A 19,527-nucleotide genomic window follows, 5' to 3' on the forward strand; every position below is an offset into this window, starting at 1 on the left:
ATTTTGTCCCAGCAATGGAAATGACTAATGAAGAAAATTAGAACCAAAGAGGTGGAGTTGTTGTTGAGACTATAAATCACAGTGTAGTTTAGAAACATTTGAAACTAGTTTGTAGGAGGAGTTTGAAAAATATTGGAGATGCTGCTGAAAAGCCCTTAAAATACTGAAAGAATAAATGGAGATTGATGGAAGATTATGGTCAGAGCTCAGAAAATCAGAATTCTAATAGGAACGCAGACAGCAAAGGCCATACTCAGAAAGTTTCTTTAGGGAACAAAGACTACATTAGCAGTGGGATTAGAGGCCAAGTGTGTTACACCTTGGTAGACAATTAATATTCCTTTTGCACATGTCATGCGAATTTGTGAGGAACTGAGATTAAGGGTGATGGACTATGTAAGTTGGTAGAGGAAACAATGAGGCTGTGGCAACAGTACTGGCAGGTATTTTTAGTCAGACCTACAATGTGCATCAAGAAACAGAACTAAATAATTTGAAATATTTCTCATTTCATCAGAAAAGAAATACTTGATAAGTGAGTGCCATGGATAGCACGGTTACTGAAAAGATTAGAACTATGGTTTAGATCTAAATGTCCCCCCAAATCTTACATTCAAAGGTAAGGACTGGTTGGAAGGGTCAGGTCACTGGGAATGTGACCTTGAAGAGTGGATTCTTGTCCTGAGTTCCTCCTCTCTCTTTCTCTGCTTCCTGGCTGCCATGAGTTGAGCACAGCTTTTTCTCTGCCATACTCTTCTATTTTCCTCTTTCTCCTTTGAAGACTACTGACCATAAACTGAAAACACAACTCAAATTAAATTTCTTCTTAAAATGTCAGGTTTTGGGTATTAAATTACAGCAAGAGAAAAATGACCAGGACAGATTTGTGTACAAGAGAAGTGGGTTACTGTACTTTCTATGACTATATCTGACTGTGTGGTTTAGAAGCCTTGGAACTGATTTGCAGGAATTAGTTGGTAAGTTTTGGAGGTGCTGCTTAGAGAGGCCCTGAAATAGTATAAGTCAAGTTAGATGAAAAATTCTGGTCAGAACTAAGACCCGAATGCTGGTAGGAATGCAGGTAAAAAGGGCAGACTCAGACTAAAAGGGTTTTAGTTGGGCATAAATGTTTCCTTGGCAACTGGACTAGAGGTCAGGTGTTCTCACCCTAGAAGACAATTTTTCTTCATTTTGCCCATATTCTGAGAGTTTGTGGATAACCTAGATTAAGGTCCAAAGCTTAATTAATTTGACAGTTGAAATATCCGAACAACCCAATGTTGAGGCTATGGCATTAGTACTGCTGTCTGCATTTACCCAGAGCTACAGTGAAAATCAGAGGAAAAAGCAGATGTGAAAAATTTGCCATTTCATTAGAAAGGAACATTTTGGCTAGAGAGAGTGTGGTTGCTCTTAAATCTAAAAATTCTCCCTAAAGTCTCATATGATTGGGTGGTAACTAGAAAATCATCAGTGGATTCATCAATTGATGAGTTCAGTAGCTGAGTGTGCTGTTAGGAGGTGGGTCACTGAGACTGTGACCTGTATGTTATGCTATTATCCTTGATTTCTCTCTTTTTGTTGTGCTTCCTGGTTTTCATGAAATAAATAGACTTCCTCTGCCATTCCCTTCTGCCATGTGTTTCCTCCTTGAAGCCAGCTAAATTTGAACTGACCCACTGACAATTATGAGCCAAATAAATCTCTCCTGATTTATGTTGTGGTTGTCAGGTACTCCAAATATTAGAATTTGCTCTTTACATATATAACCATAATATAAGCACTCCTGTGCTTTGCTCTCTAAGCAAACATTAATGAAAATGTATACCTAGTCCATGCTTACAAATATTGTGTATAGAATCATTCATTTCCATAGATCTCTCTCATCATTAATATTTTACAGACAATTTTACCAAGAAAAATATCCTCCACATTTCCCTAGCATACTAGAAATCTAATTCCTATCATAATTTTGCAGTAGTTTCTTCCATCTTGATGCAGCTGGCATTTGGCATGATTCTGAAACCAGGCTTCCTAACAGGAGAGATGTGCAGGCTCTCAATTTACTTGGCATTAGACAAGTGATCCTGGGCTGAGATGTTTTTATATCCTTCTATTTCCCTCACCATGATCTCCTAGCCTGTCACTGGATCTCTGCCTCTGACATGCAGTATCTACGGCACATCAGGTGCGAAGGAGACTCAGCATGTTTTCAATTTTGGCTGTCAGCAACTGCACCAAGGAAAGAAAACAGTGACAGCACAGCAAATAAATGGGGATTTTATTTGTTCTTTTTTATATAAAGTTCCATATAAAACTGTTAAATTTTTGTCAGTGGAAATGTCTTCACTTTTCACACAAGAGAGTTATGTCAAAACGGGTGTAAACAGTTTATTATTTGAGAACGTTTGCACCATTCTCAACAATGGTGACAACATTTAAGTACATTGTGCACACATGTATGCATATCAATATATTAATCCTTTTTCTGTGTGTGGTCGGAGACAACATTAATGAGACTGTCTCATTCCCATGGGATCTTTGGAAGAGTAGGTGTGTATCTTCTTTAGTTTCTCATCTAATACCAGTTCACAGACTCCAAATCTGTGGTCTGAAGCAGGCATCCCTTTTTCAAGTCCCATTTGGACCTTGCTGGAAACTTTCCAAGTGAAAACTAGCAGGATTTGGATTTACTAAATTGATGAAAGAAGAAACAGACTTTTAAAATTTTTGCTTAAGTGGACACTTCCATCCATGTGATCCCCTACACAATCACATATGTTGAACAAGAAAAAATATGTGTAAAAGTACAATTAAAGAATCTTTCCCATAATGTCTTTAATTCACATAACAAAGAGAAAAATCTATTTGAAACTTAAGTCCAAAATCTTCTTCTTCCTAAGAATTTTTTTATCAAAATTCACAATTTGCTTTCCAGAAGGCTATTTCTTATGGCCATTGCATAGTCATAGAAATGTTTGTATCTTTATTTAGCAAACTACTATTATGTTTATAAAAAATAAATTACTATTTAATTCATTGTCTGATATAGTAAGTTACTATTTAATTATAATAAATATTTATTCTTTATTCTAGCTACTGAAGGATCTATTAATATCTTACCTCACAAACTGCTAAACTACTACTACGTTAACAACATAAATATTACTACCTCTCTACAAAACAAATATGTACCCCTCTATACTCCTCAGAAGAAACTATAATCCCAATAGTTTTTCCAGTCTCTTCTTTTTAATACTCTTTTACATATCTAGGTCTTTCTGTAAAATTTGAGTGCTTGCTGTTTTTCTAAACATGACTTTATTTAAATCTCTTTGGAAAATTTTCCTCTGCCCTGTTCATTGTCTCTTTCCAGCCCCCTTCAAATTATCTAGGCTCTGAAGTTTATTTAAAACATATTTTTGAAAAACATACACACACACAGAGTCTATAACCATTTTAATTCTTTGAAAAGTGTCCTAAAGATATATGTTAAACAATGCCACTCTTATAAACAAAAATCTACTAAATCTCAGTAAAAACTATGACTGTGGTTCTTGAGCCATGATCCCATCTCCTCAGCTCAGCATGATCAAAGCTAGCCTCTCGGTGTGAAATGGAGAAAAATAACTACCTCTCCTCACAAATCCCTGTCTAAGGTAGCATAACCTCCCCAGGGAAGACAAGGGGCTGGAATTTCTCATCCTCCAACTCCATGCTTCAGGGACTAAATTACAAACTGGAGCAGCTCTGAATTTAAGAAATCCTTGTTCTATCCACATTTCAGACTCAAGAAGGAAACTGCATCAAGCACAGCCAACCAGAAAATCTAGGATGACAATTGCCTTCCTTTTACCTCATTTGTAGTAAGTTCTGCACCCGAAGAGTCAAGTCAAAAGAAATAGGCTACTGCTCATGACCAGAACATTGTTCATACAACAAGGACATCACTCTAAGAAAAGAGGACCCAGTTGCTGCACCATGTTCTGAAGTAGTAGCTCAAAGTTGAAAACAGAAAGAAGTGTAAAGCTCTACTCAAGCCACCTAACTTTGTTTCAAATAGACTGCAAGAAAGTTCTCAATGTATTCTCAAACACAATGGAGATTTTCTGAAAAGCAATTATGAGTTGGCTGGTAGGTCGCTCCTTGTCAGGAATAAATTAAAATTTGCATCATTTAATTTAACAAGAACTTGAAGACCAATAACAATAGCCTCCCTGAGGTCTGAAGAAATCTGAAGGACTCAACTCAGAAACTATCTATTCTGAACCTATTAGATAATCAACAGCTCATCTTCACATGTTCCAGGTAAGCACCTTATTATTTTAAACATTTTAACATAATTTTCTGAATTTGTCTAACATTATAATTACACCTTTGTCATTTTCTTAAAATATGCAAATTTTTAAATTAGTGGCCTATATTTTCTCCTGACAATATTACACAGAAAGGACGTGTAAAATATGTTAAATATAGATATATATGTGTATATTTAGGTATATATATATGGATATATGCATAAATCTAGAATATATTAGCTAAACATTAGAGAAATTAAAATCCATAATTCAAAAATAAAGAAATTTTGAATAATAAACATAAAATATAATGATAAACTAATTTAAAAGAACATGAACAAATTATAGTTGCTAGGGCCTATAAAATTATATTTGCTTTTAATTTATATAAATGAATGCTTATTAACTGAAATTGTGACTCATAAATCTTTGAGTTTTCTTGTTTATTTATATTTTTCACACTGGAGAAATATTTTCCAGGAGAAGTGATTAAATCATATACTATATTTAATCATGTCCTATATTTAGTAAAGCATTATATAATGATTTCTTCTGACATAAAACATCTGGTGATACCAATCAGCTAAAGCTTATGTTTCTTGATTTAAGTGATTTTATATAAATCTTACTTCATATAACTTCGGCTAAACATGACATATAAAAAAAACCAAATCAACCTGGAGAGCATGAGGTGTGCATGTGGGAAAGTGATAATATAATAAGAATATAATAAGAATCCTTTACAAATATTTAGAGATGTATTAAGGTATCTATTGTTTGAATTTGTCAGTTCTTGTCATTTTTAAAACTCATGTACAAGTTAAATGTGAAAAACTACAAATAACATAATCAGCATGTTTTAAAATATGAAAAGAAGCAACAAGATACATTCATTATTTTCTTTCATCTAATTTTTAAATTTCAGTCTACACAATCAAATTTATAATTTTTTGGTTGCCATTTCATTAGTGAAACCAGACTATTTTTATTTAGATGTAAATAACCTTGTACTTCATGGGTAAAGACTAAGATATTTACCATAATATAAATTGCTAACATCTTGGAGACAAAAGTTAATGATATCTTTATATCATTGCTTCAACAATAATATATGGAGAAGAAGTGTTCCATGAATCACTATAAAAGAAGGATTAAATAATAACCAACAGTCTATATTACAGAGTCATAGTCATATTACATAATCATATTAGGGGCACTATAGATATCTCTTCTGCAGAGGATATTACACATGCTAGTCCATCCCCATATTGTTCCCCTGCTGATTCATAATGCATACAGGGGTATTAGGAGCAAAAGAAGAAAGAAAAGAAATCTACCCAGTACAACAAAGAGTGCTGAGCTCCTGCATAATCGAAGTCACCCTATTTTTTGAAGGAACACAGTGTGGGTCACGTTGATAAAGAGAGATATCGGGAGAAAGAAATGTAGAGAGCTGAGTTATCTGAAAATCTCTCAGGCATTCACTTTCTGGACACTGACCTACCTATCACTTATTTCCCCTGTCTCTCAGAGAGAAAACATCACTGAAACTCAATTACCCAAGAGAATGAGGAAATCTTTCCTCTATCACAGAAAACTGCAAATTCTCTGACTCTAAAGGTACCAGGAAGCATGGAGCTGATGTTGCCAGATCACTACCTTGACTGGACAACCTAGTGTCAAATACTCTGTACATTCTCCACAGACAACAGTTATCTTCACAAAGAAGAAAGCATAAAGAGAAAGAGATCAGACTGCTGTAAACAAAACCTACTCTGGCCTAACAAAATCATGAAATCAGGACTTTTATATTAATGTTTGAATTTGTGCAAGTTAAAAATCTTAATGGCTTAAAACAATACTCACACATTACCTCACAGTCTCCATTGGTCAAACACTGAGCACAGATCAACTTGAGAACTTCAACTTGAGTATCCTTCTCTATTCAAGGTCTCAAGAGAGAGGCTGACATCACAGTGTTATCCTGACTATATTCTCATTTGGAGATTTGATCAGGAAGAGGTGTCTTGCAGGCATCTGGAATTGCTAGCCAAATTTATGTCCTTATGTCCCAGCTCCCCCAGAGAATGCCCCTCTTCATAGCTGACATACCGTTTGCTTTGTCAGTGGCCATAGTGATGTGCCTTTCTCTTCAGGAAAATTCCATACCTCTGTAAAGTACATTAACATGACTACTTGAGGTTTACCCAAACCCTTTTTATTCACTCAAAATCAATCACTTTTAGACTTTCATTATATCTGAAAATCCCTTCCTCTTCTCCCTGTAATACAACATAATCATTGGAGAAATATTGCATTTCACTCACTCCCCTTACCCATACTCAAATGAAGAGGATTATAAAAGATTTGGACAGAAAGGGGTAGAAATTAAAGAGACATTTTCAACATTTATTAGTACAGTTTCTGTTGTTATAACAGAATACAGTGGACTAGGTAACCTGTAAAAAATAGAAGCATATTTAGTTCATGGCTGTAGAAAGTGGCAAGATCTAGTTAGCATCTAGTTATCATCTAAGTGAGGGTTTTTGTGCATTATCACATGGCAGAGAGTGAAACACGGTAAAACAGAGCAAGCAGAGATTGTTCACTTTATGGAAAGATGTCTGTCAATAATGCATTAATCCACAAATAAATTATTCCATTTATATGAGCCAAGCCCCGCTGCACAAAAGACCAAGCTTTCAACATGTAAACTTTGAGGAACAAAAAATAATAGCTTTCCAACCTCAGCACCCATACTTCATGTCCCTCTCACATGCAACATACACTCATCACATTCCAATATACCAAGTCTTTGTTTATTCAAGTACCAAGGCTGGAATCTCATTTGTATCAGATATAGGTGAGAAGAAAAAAAAAAACCCTCTGAATTTGTCAGATTTCTGTCACTATGACAAAATACATGAAAATAAAATTTAAAGGAGGAAAGATTTGGGGGTCATCGTTTCAAAGCTTTTGGTCCATATTCACCTAGCTCTTTTACTTTAGTCTGGTGGTGAGGCAGAAACATTATGATAAAAAGGTGGGTCAGAAAAAACTTCTCATCTTATGGCAGCCAGCAAGGAGAGAGAGGGGGTGGGGGAAAAGCAGGGGTGAAATACACCTTTCAAAGCCATGCTGCCAGTTACCGGCTTCATCCAATTAGATCCCCACCTCCTCAAAAGCCCATTAACTGTATAGTCATCAAAATCTTAATCCAGTTGAGGAAGTGAGAATTTTAATAGTTAAATGCTTTCAAAAATCCCTAAACATAGCTGCACAGGGACCAAGCTTTCAGTACAATGATCTTTTCAGGGTCATTTCAGATTCAAACCATAGCAACCATTGAGACAAACATACTCTAGCACTGAGCCTGTGAAGGTAAATATGTTATCTACTTCCAAATTGTGTTGGCCAGATACCTTCATTCCAGAAAGAGAGCAGACAAAAGAAAAGGCCTAACAGGCTTGACTATGTCTAAAACCCAACAAAAAGTAACCCAAAATCTCAAGACTCCAGGATAACCTTCCTTGAATCTATAGTATATCCTGATTCCAGAACAGAGATGAGAGAGATGGGTGTTGGACTCCCAAACACATGGGCAGACCCATGCCTATGGCTTTCCTGGGTTAGCTCACTTTAGGTTCTCATACAATGGAGTTTCATGTCTGTACCATTCCAAGGGAAGGGTTGGACTGTGGTAAACCACAATTTTGGGTTCTCTGCCATATCTCATCCCACACTGTCACTTCATGTTGCCCTGTAACAAGCTTATACCTGATTCACCAGGTTGTCCAATATATTGTTCATGTGTACACTAAGAAAAATAAATGTTTGTAATATTTTTGGTCAATTACATATGCTTTACAAATTAAAGAGAATTTAAAATTTGGCAATTTAGACTATAGACACTTAATTATCTTAATGCCTATGCTTGCATCTTCACTTCACAGTGTGCTAGAGGGGCAAGTTACTTACCTTCTTGAAATCTTTTTTGTTTTTTCTTTTGGTTTTTGGTGCTATGAATCAACCCCATACCCATGTGCTAAGTAAGTATTCTGTTACTGATCTACATCCAGAGGTCTTTAATTTTATTTTTGTATTAAAAATGAGGAAACACTAATATTACGTTTCTCATGAGACGATAATGATGAAAAATTGAAGTGGTGGTATATAAAAGAGAAGATTCATATATTTCTGTTTCCATAAGTATTTTATTAAAAATTGGGATAGAATCTCTCCAATTTATAAATAGATATTTGCAAACAAAAAACATAGCTCTACATAATTGGTGATTAACATAATATACTTAGATACCTTAACTGGAACACAAAGAATATTTTTTAGACTATCATTCATGTTTATCTCTATCTTGATGACAAAAAAGGTGAACCTAAAGTATTTCTGAAGGTGAACCAAATTTTAAGAGTCTTGTAATATAAAGTAATAGCTAAAAGTAATAATAGCTATAAATTCCATACCTTTAAATAGATTTGTTATAAAACCACTGATTTGAGCTTGAGAAATACTTATATATTTAAATTAGGTTACAAATGTGCATGAAAAAACAATTCTGTTATAGAAAAGTGAGATCGCACATAACTTTCCTGTGTACTGTGTTACCTAGAATCTGGGAATTTAATGATAATAAAAAATTTTATGGGTTAACAATATATAAAAAATAGGCAATATTTTATTATTAATGTTATTTTCGCATACATCAGTGATATTCCAAAATATATAAATCATATAATGATACTGTCACTTTTTCAAATGAACAAACAAAACCTTAGTCCTATCCACAATATTTTATGCAATAAAAATGTCATAACTGCTACACCAACCATGTTTTTTGAACAATTTGTCCTAAACCACATTAAATATAATACCCTATTGAGTAATGAGTAAAGTCAATACTCTAAGAGTAAAGTTACTATAATTCAAATAAGATATTCAGGATTTTTTTATTTCACAGACAATTTTATTTTCTTTTTATTTTTTTTCCCATTAAGTTTATTGGTACATTTTAGGTATAAAATACAGTTACATTCATCATTGGGATCATTGGGAATTTGTACAATTACATGAGTATCTTTGTTCTTATTTTTTTAAAATGTCCCCTGCCCTCCCTTCACCCCCTCCACCCTTCCCTATTTGCAAAGACTTTGTTTCCATTTTTTTCTTTTCTCATATTTTTTCTTTTCCCGTCTTTCCTTTCCCCTACCCCTCCCAACTTCCCCTGCCTCTTTAGATCTTTTCTTCCTATTACACAATATCAATTATACATTTTTAAAATTACAATATCAAGATCTAGGAGACATTACCACAGATTCTAAAGAATTTAAAGGATATAGAAAGCATATTACAAAAATCTTTTTGAAATAAATTTGACAAATTCTAAGAAGTACTTTGGAAGACAAATTAATGAAACTAACTCTGGAGGAAATATAAAATTTGAATATCATCTATTAAAGAAAGTATATTCCTAGATTGAAAACCTACCTACATAACAACAACAGGCTCATATACATTTTAACTGATAAATTATATCAAACAATTAAAGGAGAAAAAAGAAGGAACACTTCTCCCCTCATTTTAGGAAATCAACATTGTGGTAATACTAAAACTGGATAAAGATAATTGAAGAAAAATGTATGAACATAGATAGAAATTTTTTTAAAAAAACTTTTAGAAGTCCGATCTGGCAATATGTAGAAAGTGGTTTGATTATAGGGATGGCAGTGTTGGTTCAGCATTGGAAGATCCACCCCTAAAAGTCATCATTTGAACAGAGGAAAGGAAAAAGCCATATGATCCTGTCAGTAGTTGCAGAAAGAGTATAGGAATAAATTTGACAGCTGTTCATGGTAAAAGCTATCAGGAGACTAGAAGTAGAAGTGAACTTTCTCAACAGATCAAAGACAGGAACTCCAAACTTCCAGCAAAAAAATGCCTTATACGAATGGAGAAGATGCAATTCTTTCTCCCTAAGGTGGGGAACAAGTGCAGATATATATGCCTACTCTTCATCTGTCCATTAAACTTTGAAACCTAGGCCCAAACTGAAATAGCCTGGCAATAAAATGACACAATTAGAATAGGATTGGCAAGGTATAAGTAAAATCTTTAAATGTGGATGAAATGATCATCTACAGAGAAAATACTAAGAAATCTCTAGGATCCTCTAGAACTTGTATTTGAATTTAGCAGGATTAGAAAACACAAGATATATATAAAAATTCAAGTCTATGTATAATTGCTATAAATGAAAAATTGGATATTGAAATTTAAAAGTTTTTTATGAGTACAAAGAACCTAGAAAAGTAAAAAGAAAAAATAAACAGTGTTGGAAGACGTTTAGTACCTAATTTTAAGACTTCCTCTAAAGCTACTGTAATTAAGGCAGTGTTGGTGTAAGGAAAGACATATAGATCATTGGAATAAAACAGAGAATCTGGAAATAGAACCACACATATATGGTCCACTCAGTTTTGAAAGATTATTTAACATTAACATTCTATTGAACTTAAACTCAATTCAAGAGCAGAGGAAAAGATAGTGATTTTAGCAAATGGCACTAGAGCACCTGGTATCCATATATAAAAAATTAACCTCAACCCTTTATTTCCATACATAAAAATAACTTGAAAGGATCTATGAACCTAAATATGAAAGCCTAAAAGTATAAAACTTTAAGAAAAAATTATAAGGGAAAATGTTTATGAATTTAGGGTAGGCAAGAATTTCCTAGGATAAAAAGAACGTGATGAGTAAAAGAAAAAAATTGATAAAGGAGATTCCATCAAAATTTAGAACTTTAAATGACATTGTTAAAATGAAAAGTAGTCCTTAAACAAACCATATTTATAATGTATATAACCTACAACCAGAATATATAAAGAACTTTCACCACTCATTAAGGCAACCCAATTAAAAAGTAGACACAAGAAGTTGATAAATAGCCAGTACGGCACAAGGAATAGTGTGCAACACTAGAATCAGAAAAATACCAATCAGCACAATAACAAGATTGAATTATACACTCATTAAGGAGATGAAGTTAAAAGTTTTAAAAGAACAAATGTCAGCTTAGGTGTGAACCAGTTTGAACTTTGTAATACTACTAATGTGAATGTAAAATGAAAAAACCATTTTGAAAAACAATATAGAAATTTCTTGTATTACTGTTAAGAATCAACAGTCCTATTCTGAAGTTTTTACTTGACAGGAATGAAAACCCATATTCGCAATAGATTTATAGGTACAAGTTGAGGATCAGTTATCTGAAATTCTTGGGAACAGAGTTTTTCAGATTTTCTTTTCCATTCACTTGATCTGCACAGAGTATAACTACTCCTGTTTTTTGGGGGGGGTTTTTTTTTCAGGTTCCTGTCACATGAAGCATTGTTTTCCACTCTTTAACTTTCAGACTATGAGTTTCCTTTTTGAATTAAATGTGTTTCTTGTATGCAGCATATTGTTGGATTTTGCTTCTTGACCCATTCTGCCAGTCTATTTCTTTTGAATGGTGAATTGAGACCAATAACATTGATGGTTATAACTCATACTTATTAACTTATCATTGTCATGACTTTTTCTTTTTGTTAGATTTTCCCACTTTGCATTTAATTTCTTGTCACACCCACAGATTCATTGTCCTGGGCTTCCTGTGGTTGTAATTCTCATTGTCTTTTCCTAGGATATTGTCTAAAATTTTTTGGAGTGCTGGTTTGGAAATCATGAAGTTCCTAAGGTGCTCTTTATCATGAAATCATCTTATTTCTCCATGAATTTTGAAAGATAATTTTTCAGGGTACATCAATCTGGGTTGGAGGCTGTTTTCTTTTAGGGCTTGAAATACACCACCTGAAGCTCTTCTTGCCTTGAGGGTTTGTGTTGAGAAGTCTGCTGTGATTCTGATGGGCTTTCCTTTGTATGTGATTTGTTTCTTTTCTCTAACTGCTTGTAGAACTTTGTTCTTCTGTTGGGTTTCTGGAATCTTAACAATTATATGCCTATGTGTAGTTATTTTTGATCAAGGCTTGTTGGAGTCCTATATGCCTCACTTATCTGTATGTCAAGTTCTTTTCCCCTGCTTGGGAAGTTTTCTGCCATCACTTCTGTGAACAGGTTTTTTTTATGTCCACTTTCACTCTCTCCTGTTTCTTCACTCAAATCAGTCTTAAGTTATTCTTCTTTGCATCATCTAGCAGCTGCTGGATTGATTTCTTGTGGTCCCTTACAACTTTAAAGCAATTTTTCTCTGCCTGGTTACTAATTGCAATCTTATCTTCTATATGTGAAATTCTGTCCTCACATTGGCTCGTTCTGCTGCGTAGACTTTCAATAGAGTTTTTAATCTCCAGGAAATCTGTTTGCATCTGTTTTATGGATTCCATTCCTTTTCTATGTTGGGATTCCATCATGTTCCTGAGCGCCCCTCTAGATTTATTAATCATGTCTTGCACTGTGATCACAATCTCTGCTGTTATCTGAGAAATTATTTCTGATTTCATTTTGTTCCAGATCCTCTTTTGTTGCCAGTTCAGGGAGTCCAGGTGGTTGAGTATCAGAGTGTTCCATCTAATTTCCCTTTGGTGTTTCTGTAGGTGATCTGGAAGTCTTGTTTTGAGACTTTTTAAAGTGTCTTCTCATTTTGACATGGGGTGGGGGCATGGGATGCCACTGGCGCCCATGCGGCTCACCTCCTGTGTGCTGGGGTGGTGGTGATAGGGCAGCCTGGAAGCCTCCTCTTGTGCACTGGGAGTGGCTCACATCCTGTGCACTGGGAGTGGCTCACCTCCTGTGTGCTGGTAGGGGTCTCACAATTTTAACAGATATATTTGATAACAACTATTTGCTTAAAAGAATGAACAATTAAGAGTAGATCTTAATTGATGTAAAAAACAGATCTGTTTATATTAAAGGCTTCCCAATGGATGCAACCCTCAATGATATCAAAGAACAGCTAGAAGATAAAGGTCAAGTACTAAATATCCAGATGAGAAGAACATTACACAAAGCATGTAAGGGATCCATATTTGCTGTGTTTGATAACATTGAATCTGCTAAGAAGTTTGTAGAAACTCCGGGCCAGAAGTATAAAGACACAGACTTGCTAATACTTTTTAAGGAAGATTATTTTGCAAAGAAAAATGGAGAAAGAAAGCAAAATGAGGTGGAAGCTAAATTAAGAGCTAAACAAGAGCAAGAAGAAAAACGGAAGTTAGCAGAAGATGCTGAAATGAAATCTCTAGAAGAAAAGATTGGATGCTTGCTGAAGTTCTCAGGTGACTTAGATGATCAGACCTGTAGAGAAGATTTGCAAGTCCTTTTCTCAAATCATGGTGAAATAAAATGGATAGACTTTGTCAGAGGAGCAAAAGAGGGAGCAATTCTATTTAAAGAAAAAGCCAAGGAAGCACTGGATAAAGCCAAAGATGCAAACAATGGTATCCTACAATTAAGGAACAAAGAAGTGACGTGGGGAGTACTGGAAGGAGAGGTGGAGAAAGAAGCTTTGAAAAAAATCATAGAAGATCAACAAGAATCCCTAAACAAATGGAAATCAAAAGGTCGCAGATTTAAAGGGAAAGCAAAAGGAAATAAAGCTGCCCAGCCTGGATCTGCTAAAGGAAAAGTACAGTTTCAGGGCAAGAAAACAAAATTTGATACTGATGAAGAACGTGATGAAAATGGTGCAGCTGGACCAGTGAAAAGAGCAAGAGAAGAAACAGACAAAGAAGAACCTGCATCAAAACAACAGAAAACAGAAAATGGTGCTGGAGACCAGTAGTTTAGTAACCAATTTTTTTTTTAATTCAACTTAGATTTTAAGCTGCTTTTTGTCTTTGGAGGCTTTTAAAAAGAAAACCAAATTAGGTACACTTCAATGTCCACCTGTAAAAAAGGACAATTATTTTGTTGTTGTTTTAACTTGTCTTTTTGTTGTTATCCACATACATTTTTTTAAAAATGTATAGTTGTTTGTGTTCACATGACTCAAATATCAAAAGGAACATTCTTCCACTAAATCACCTTTGTAATATGAGAATGTATTAGTATAAAATAACAAAATATATACTATATAAAAAGAATTTTAAAAAAAGAGTAGACCTGCTAGAGAATTATAGGCAATCTTTTAAAAATATATGACAAATAAAATGCAAGCAAAATATTTTAGCTATTCTAACATGAACACAAATTAAAATCTGTCTTCTGGTTTAATACATTAGAATTTTTTTTACATAGACTTTGATCTGAAAAGAAGTATTATTGTTACACATTCCTTTATTCTTTTTAACAAAATTTTATTTTTATATCATACAAAACATGTTTATTGTATACTGTTAGAATAGATATGTGTAACATAAACTGCTGCTATATAGCCATTTTTCTTCCTTAAGATCTTTTTTTGGTACATTTTAGGTATACAGTTCGTTTACATTTATCATTGGGTGTTTGTACCTGTACATGATGCATCTTGGTTCTTATTTTTTCCCCATTATCTGTGCACCCTTCACCCCCTCCTCCCTTCCCTATTTACATAGACATCTTTTCCATTTTTTTTTTCTTTTCTGGTAGTTTTTTCTTTCCTTTCTTTCCTTTCCCATTCCCCTTGCTTCACCCCTACCTACATCTTTGGACCTTTTTTCCACTTTAAAATTACCAATTATTCATTTTAATCATTTTAACCCTTGATTACACTATCAGTTTCTCACACTAGAGAAACTATTTGATATTTACACTTAAGAGTATGGCCTCAATATGCATCCATTTAGCTCTAAATGACTCTAGTTTCTCATTATTTATGGCTGAGTAATAATCCATTTTATAAAAAAACACCCATATCTTCTTTATCCAGTTTCCACTTGATAGGCACTTAGGCTGCTTCCAAGCTTTAGCTACTACAAACTGTGCCACTATGAACATGGGTGCACATATATCGCTGTGGTATGATTCTTTTAATTCTTTTGGGAAGATAATCAGCAGGGGAATAGCTGGGTCAAATGGGACCTCTAGTCCTAGTTCTTTGAGGTATCTCCATACTGATTTCCACAGTGGTTGCACCAGTCTGTACTCCCACCAGCAATGGAGAAGTGTTCCTTTCTCCCCACAACCCCAACAGCATTTGTTATTGGTTGATTTAGTATTGTTTTCATCTGCATCTCTCTAATGACGAGTGATGTTGAACATTTTTTCATATATTTATTTGCTGCTTTTACTTCTTGTTCTGAAAAAAATATCTGTTAATTTCAGATGCTCATTTTTGAATTGGGTCTTTGAATTTGGGGGGTCTGATTTTTTTTTAGTTCTTTATATGTTCTAGATAGTAGTCCTTTGTCTGAGGTACAGCTGCTAAAAATTTCTTCCCACACTGTAGGTTGTCTGTTAGCTCTGTTGGTGGTTTCTTTTGCAGTGCAGAAGCTTTTTAATAAGATGAGATCCCAGTTGTTGATTCTTTGTGCTAGTTCCTGTGCTACTGAGGTTCTGTTCATAAAGTCTTTTCCTATGCCAATGTATTCAAGAGTTCATTTTTAATGAAAAAGACCTCATGCATTAGTCTTTAATGAAGTTTTGTGGTATGGATGAGAGCAACATGTGAAATTAGAAGTAATATATCTTCATTAAAAATTGTCGGGAAAGATGGCAATTTCAAATTTGTGTACATATCATTAGGCTGGAAAGTGAAGCAATGAGGTATGATTTGTTTTGTTGATGAATGTATGAAGCTTTTGCAATAAAATGGGGAAAATAGTGTTTAGTTTCTTTTTAAAAAATTAAGAGTTAAACACAAAAGTGATTTTTATACCTCTTGTGTTTTAATTAGTGTCTGTGCAATTACTAATTTTAATAATGTCTTTAAATGTTTGGATTTTCCATTAAGAATGACTTTAATGAACTGCTTTCCATAAAACTGTTCAATGTATATTTCAAGATATTTTCAAACTCTGTTTTAAATATTTTGAATTTTATCTGACAGTCAATCCAGAGTAATCAAATAACAGTCATTTTTCACCATAATATTTACAGATTTTACTCATGGAATATAGGTCTTTTTTTTTTTCACAGACACATTCATGGAGTCAGTACTCAAGCTTCCTTTGAGTAACATTCACTTAAAATTTTAGCACCGTTTGGGCCTGTGTAGTCCAGAAAAATGTGGAAAACTTCAACATTTCAATATGGGCCTAAATGCACTTCAGGCTCTATTGCTGGGGAAAAGGATCAGGCACAGGCAAGTGGCTGCATCCTGACCATGAGGTGAGTCAGCAGATGTGTGTCAATAAGCATGAGCTGAAATAATGCCTGATATTTTTACCAGCATACTGATAATAAAATTAATGTGAATTTTGCTTCATTTTCACCTCCAAAGTCTCACCCAAAATATTACTTCTGACTTCCCTCAGCCAGAAATATATGGAGAAGGAAATTTTAGGAAACATAATTACAGAGCAAAGATATGTCTAACAAAGCCACCAGGGCGTGACTGTCATAAATTCAGAACCCAATCAGGGCTCTTTAAATCATATGTAGCTTCTAAACTAAGACATAATGGAGTTATGTTTCCTAAACACATGATGTAAACATCCCATATGCAACTGAAAGTGAGTTTATTTTTTCCAGAGAGAAGACAATAAACTTCTGCTTTTGGTTGTTAATTGCTTACCTTCTTGAGTCACATCATTCTGTTTACAATTTAAATACTGAGATACAAAGTTAACTACCATCAATGTTCTTTATTGCTATTGGTACAGTTAAAAAAAAAAAGGATGGGTAATTCTCACTCATACATAAGCAAATATATATAGGTATCACAATAAAATTACAATTTATGAATATTGCAGTTTTTGTTTTGGCAAGTGCACTCATACTTATACTGATATTTGTAACTACCACATATTATTATCCACTTCATTTACCTTTACTTTGTCAAAGTCACTCACCTGGCTGTGCTTCTATGGTTGCTAAGATGACCACAGACATAATCAGTAAAGGGAGACACATATTCTATTTAACTGCGAATTGTAGCTTTCTATTTACTTCAATGACAGTATAAGCATTAAGTTGGCCCCAAGGAGATCTTCTACATAGTAGTCATACAATTCCTTAGCTCTACTGTATGGCAGTAGATCCTACTTAAAGTGTCAAGATAAATTGTCAGTGGAGAAGCTCCTTTTGCTGCTAGGTGATTGACTTACATGCATAAACCAAATTGTCCAGGTGGCAGCTTCAACTATTAAGTGAATGTAACTTCAATCTGGAAGTTAGAAAACTACTCCACCAGGGCCCAAAGTGTCAGAGATAGGAAGCAAACATTTTTTTACAGTTGATTACTAAGAGTAATAGTAAGAAAAGACCACTCAATTTCCTTCTCTTGACTTTCATACCCATGAATTCTAGCTATGAGAAGAAGAGATCCATGGAACCCATCTTGGGCATCATTGACCCAATTTCCCAAGCTATTGACAGATGCCTGACATCAGTTGGTCACTTTATCTGAGTCTTCAAAGGGCTAATTCAAAATTCTATTAGAAAAACTGCTCTGGGATGATGGAAAATGTGATAAAACCAGTGAATTACATGAGTATAAGCTAATTTCCACAATCCATTTTCTATCAAATGAGTTCCAACATCAGAAGCAATACTGTATGTAAAACCATAATAGGAAATAAATCACTATGTCCATAAAGTTATTTTGCCAGAAGCATTGAGGGAAACAGAGAAAATTCTTTTGTAGAATGAGTATCTATTTTAGTGAACATAATTATTGTAGTTTGGTTTGAAGAAAGTTTCCATGATGGGACTGGTTGAATGTATCAGCCTGTCATTATGTATCTGGCTAGTAGCCCTAGAGAAATCTGTTCACATTTTTAATTGTTGCTAATACCAGACAGGATACTCAGTAGTGGCTGTAGCCATATTTGTTTTGGTGAGTAGGAACTCATTTTTCTTAGCTCATGTTCAATTTCTGTCTCATTCACCATGTGCAGTTTGTTCTTGCACTACCGGACATTGATAGAAGTGGCAGAGGAAGAAAAAACTTACTGAAGTTCAAGAAACAGGGGACCATTCCCTACTAATTATTAAATCCTCCATTGATGAGTTTATACATGTGCTATGGCTTGTGTTTAGTGCCCCCAAAGCCTCAAGATTTTTCAGAGGAAGCTGCATTTGAAATGCATGATACTGGGAAGGGTGTGTGATCACTAAACTACTACTCGTGAATGATTGGTTTGGTTTCGCCCTAATCTCAGAAGTTTGGTTGGGATAAAAGAGTCAGAAAGACACTGTTAAGGTCTCCTGTTGCCTTTGCTACCTTGTGTACACCATGAAATTTCCCCTCTGCAATGCCCCTGCCTCTTCCCTTGTTGCTGCTGCTGTCTATTCGCCATAAACCATTGCCACTCTGACACTCTACCTTGGAGCCACCTGATTATAGACTGAAACCTTTACAAACTGTGAGCTAAATAAACCCTTTCCCCTTTCACTTTGGGTGTTGGGTATTTTGTCTCAGCAATGAGAGAGAAAAGTAACTGTTACAACATGTGACACAAGTATATTCACATTCTGTATACCTCTTTAGAAATATTTGCTACTTATTTTCCAAGCATATTCATTTCAAGTCAAACTACCTGTCACAATTCATGTATCAATACTTATCTACATATCTGGTCACCTCTCCTTCCAGATAAATGAAAAAGCAGTTGTATTTCTTTCAAATCTACCACCAAGAGAATTTCCACTTACTGTCATTCTTAAGAACCATCTTGGAGCCAGGTGCCATTCTCTACATTTTGGTGATGCAGCATATTATTCAGAACTAGGTGTAATTCAAACCCAAATGTTGTTATTTAAGTGGGTGAATGGATTTTCCATGATCCATATGGGAAAGTGGAGAGAAAAATAAATTTAACAGTAATAAATACCATAGATACTTAGGCCTTATGCTCCACAGTTTACTTATGTCTGTAGAATGTTGGAAATCCATGTTGTATGTATTTCTTAAAATGGATTATAGGGTTTTGTTTTGCATGACTTTGGTCCAGTGATCCATGTTTTAGGGAATTCAGTTATATGTTATCTTGCTGTCCTATCTTCAAATTTTAATAAAACTTGAAATAAGTCAAACATTTTCTTTCATTTGGAATGTATTTCCTAGTAAAGGATGGAATGGCTTTAATATAATTTCTAGGATTTGTGCTATGATTCACTAATATAAGGCTAC

General features: G+C 34.4%; 1 protein-coding gene across 1 annotated transcript in view; it reads left to right on the forward strand.

Annotated features, from left to right (window-relative positions):
- Positions 1-14,192, forward strand: part of LOC101696659 (lupus La protein) — a 180,010-nt gene extending 165,818 nt beyond the window's left edge. The window contains exon 3 of the mRNA XM_087193023.1: positions 13,209-14,192. Within this exon, the coding sequence (XP_087049149.1) occupies positions 13,209-14,094 (886 nt within the window). The 3' untranslated portion in view covers positions 14,095-14,192. The remainder of the gene's footprint in view (positions 1-13,208) is intronic.
- The last annotated feature ends 5,335 nt before the right edge of the window (positions 14,193-19,527 follow it).

Source organism: Heterocephalus glaber, unplaced genomic scaffold (assembly GCF_053883595.1).
Source record: "Heterocephalus glaber isolate CG9 unplaced genomic scaffold, H.glaber_assembly_v1.0 deba00001577, whole genome shotgun sequence".
In the NCBI taxonomy this organism is placed as follows: Eukaryota; Metazoa; Chordata; class Mammalia; order Rodentia; family Bathyergidae; genus Heterocephalus; species Heterocephalus glaber.